Source organism: Cucumis sativus, chromosome 1 (assembly GCF_000004075.3).
Source record: "Cucumis sativus cultivar 9930 chromosome 1, Cucumber_9930_V3, whole genome shotgun sequence".
NCBI classification, from domain to species: domain Eukaryota; kingdom Viridiplantae; phylum Streptophyta; class Magnoliopsida; order Cucurbitales; family Cucurbitaceae; genus Cucumis; species Cucumis sativus.
In genome coordinates this window covers 32,296,548-32,300,421 of record NC_026655.2, presented here as the reverse complement: position 1 = coordinate 32,300,421, position 3,874 = coordinate 32,296,548, and the positions used below count along the sequence as shown (strand labels likewise).

General features: G+C 31.2%; 1 protein-coding gene across 1 annotated transcript; it reads right to left on the bottom strand.

Annotated features, from left to right (window-relative positions):
- Positions 1–1,674: 1,674 nt before the first annotated feature.
- LOC101206783 (probable aspartyl protease At4g16563) lies at positions 1,675–3,506 on the bottom strand. The gene has a single exon (XM_004145430.3). The coding sequence runs from the start codon at positions 3,466–3,468 to the stop codon at positions 1,912–1,914; it is 1,557 nt and encodes a 518-aa protein (XP_004145478.2). The 5' UTR covers positions 3,469–3,506; the 3' UTR covers positions 1,675–1,911.
- Positions 3,507–3,874: the final 368 nt, after the last annotated feature.

The following is a 3,874-nucleotide window of genomic DNA, read 5'->3' as shown; positions in this document are numbered from 1 at the left end:
TATTAATATAGTTAATACAATTAATATATATAATATTAATATAATTAATACAATTAATTCAACCCAAAATTATGAAAGAAAGTAGAGAACAATAACATATGAAGTTAAATACACCACATATTGCAACTAATGGTAGATGAAATTGGATAAAAGGTTTTCAAAGGTAAATAAAAGGAGAACGGTAGGATCCACAATTTTACAACTTTTCTATCTATTTCAATTAAATTTAGGATAGTCATCAGAATTGGAAACTGAGGGCCCGTTTGGTAACATTTTCGTTTCCTGTTTTTTGTTTTCTGTTGCACGTTTCTTCTTTTTTTAGAACAAGAAACATAAATGTGTTTGATAACTGTTTCTTGTTTTTTGATTTTTTTCGAGATCTAATTTTTATTTTATTCACATCTAATTCAATTAAACACTACACCACTCACTTTATCAAACCTAGATAGAAAAATCTTCTAGTAATCTTATGAAGATCAAGATGAAGATTGAGATATGGAGGACAAAGTTGGCAAGGAGAAAGATGAAAACCCACGATAAAGAGGAGGGTTGAAATCCACGACGAATCGAAAGACAAAGACCCACAGCGAAAACACAAATCTGGCAAAAACCCACAGATTTGGCGAAAATCTAGATGCACGCAAAGAGGAAGAGGAAAACTCAGATCCGACGAATAGAAAGACGATGAGAAGCGAGGAGGAAGATAATGAAGACGATGAAAGGAAGAGGAAAACAATGGTTATTTGGAGAAGACGATGAAGATAATAGGGAAAAAAGGAAACCACATGGAGAGTTGTTATTTGGAAAAGAAGATATAAATAAGATGAATAAAAAGGAAATCACGTGGAAAAAATGGAAAAGAATAAAAGAAATCACGTGGGAAAATAGAAAAGAAAACCAATAAAAGTAATTGAGAAAAATGAAAACGAAAAAGAAACCAATAAAAATAATCGAGAAATTACTAAACATTTCACTTTCTTCAAAGATGAAAGCAAAAATAGGAAACATGAATAAAAATGTTATCCAAAGATACTCCAAAAGAAAAAATGGTAAAATTGAAATTACAAGTACACAAGGATTTGATTATTTTTGCTATATTTACAAAATCACAAACTTTATTAGACATTTTTGCAAAATAAGTAAACCCAAAATAGTTAGTGATTATAGTGATGTTATGTTTATAATTAATTTATTATTATTATTATTTTTTAGAAAATAATACTATTTATAACGAAGTTGTATCAATTTAGACACTAAATTTTATATGGGTATGAATTTAAACTTCAAACTTAAATGAATGTATCCTTTTACTATGTTGGTTATATTTATGAAATGTTAGAATTTAAAAATTGATACACATGCTTAATTTGAATTTATATTAATACTACTATTAAAATAATCTAGAGTTTAAATTGGTATAATATAAGTTATTTAGAGTATAAATTGATACAACCTAGTACGTATAAATTAATATTTTACTTATTTATTTATTTTTAAACAAAACACAACTAAAAAAAGAGAAGAAAAAAGCCATAATTAATTGTAGTCAATTTTTTTTAAAAAATAATGATTAATTGTAGTTAATTAATTTAATATATATAGGGATTCCTTGATGAGTTCAATTAAACTATAACATAAAAAGAATTACAAATCCATTTCCCTTTTGCAAGTGGATGCCCACATTGAAACCTCATTTGCTTTTCTTAATTTTATAACTCCAAGCTTTAGATTCTATGGAGAAAAAAACAATCAAACCAAACCACACTTTCCTTAATATAAATTCAAATAAAATAACGATTAACTGACTTCCAAAGATGAAGTTTTAAAAAACAAAGTAACATAAAATAACATAACCCACCCCAAAATGGATTTGACCTTATCAAAAACATAGAAAACAAAATTGCTCAAAGTTCAACTTTCATTCCTTCTAACATTCTTGTGAAGTCCCTGTTTGGCAGCAACAGAAACACAATCCATTGGTTGAAACCCTAATCTTTCCTTCTCCAAATCATAAACGACCTCTATATTTTGCTGTTGAAAGCTTCCGAAAATACCCGCCGGCCCATTGTCGTCACTGTCGTTATCGTCACCAACACCGTCCATGCTTTGATACAACAAACATTTAACCACAGTGGAGTTAATTGGAGCAGCCATGGCATAGAAGTTATTGCCTTGAGGCAAAACAACACTGACATTATTCAAAAAATGGAATGTTATAGAAGGGAGTTGAGCGTCATCAACAAAAGAAGAATTGTTGTTTTTACAAGGAACTTTATAACAAAGATCAAACCCAGTATTGAGTTCAACTTGCTTGGCTCTTGGATAACCTATCACTAATTCAAGATTAGAAATAAGTTGTGAATACAATGGTTCAGGTAAATGAGTATAAGTAGTACCAGAATCAATCAACATCCCTCCATTACCCTTTGTATCAATCTCTCTCAATTTAAAAGAAACCCCAAATCTAAAATTATTATCCCCATTCCCAATGGTAATTGACTCAAGCCCAATATAGTAATAGTTAGGGTACATTGGACTTTTCAACAAAGGGGTAAATTGCAAATTTTCATCTTTTGAAGAAATGGCAAGATTACCAAGAATCAAAGGGCTTGAGAAATTAGGGTTATTTGAGAATTTAAAAGGTAAAAAGCAATGAGAAAACCCCTTATGAGAAAACCCTAATTGAAAAGGAAGAGAAAGTAAGCCTCTTCCAAAACCAGCAATCCCAATTGGCTCTCTATAAGTTGCTCCAACACATCCAAAACAAAACCTAGGGATTTGCTTATTATTGTTATTATTGTTATTATAATTTCCATGCGTAAAAAGAACATCTCTTGTTAAACTTCCAGTTACAACCCCACTTGCTCCATAAGTATAAGCAAAAGAAGGGCAAGGTCTAGGGCAAGTGCCCTTCACAAGGCTAGCTAAGGAACAACCAGCAATTGTGCAAGGATCAAAAGGGTTATCAGAGCTATGAATATCCATACAAAAGGAACTACCACACGTGTCTCGAATAGAAGTAGAAGAATGAGTAGGCAAAAAGGCGGCCAATCTTGGGCCAGAAATATTGTTTTGATACTCCTCACAATCTTGACAATCAAAAGAGAGGTTACCACAAGGAACCCACGTGAGATCACTTCCAGTGTCCATATACACTTGAACAACTTGTGGGGGTGTCCCTATTGATAAGGACATTAAATAACCATCCCTAATTTCTCTCAATGGCTCTATCACATTATCATCACCATCCGTCTGATCCATTGCCTTCATTCTCTTCTTTGAAATGAAATTATAGCCTTTTTTGGGTGTAAGGAGGGATGTTCTTGAATGAACAAGACCAAGAACTAGAGAATCTTTGGGGAAATTGGTTTTAGGGTTTGTTGCTAGGGTTTGTGTTGAGACATGTACAAGAAGAAGGAATAGGCTCAAGAATTTTGTTGCAGTGGAGATTGATGATATCGAAGGCATCTTTCTCTTTTTGTTGCTGTTGGTGATGTAGTCACAGATTTAAGCTGATTTGATAGTTGAATATACCCTTTTTATATATACATAATTTATAGGAGGAACGTGAAGCTATCTTAGTTTATTATTATTATTATTTTAATTATAGTACTAAAGAATGTAAATATTATATGTATGTGTGTAAAAAGGTGTTATTTCTTGTTAGCATTACTATTATTGTTTTCTTTATTCTTACCTATGGTGTATACAATTAGATATATGAAAAAGAAATCATATTAGGTATTTTGAATTTGGGTTAAACAAATATATTTATGTAGTAGGATTATTGTAAGTGGGAATAAGAGATGAAGAAGTTGTCTTTTGGCTGTTCTTGTTGGGATTTTACTTAACTGTCAGCTAGCTGGCTAACTGT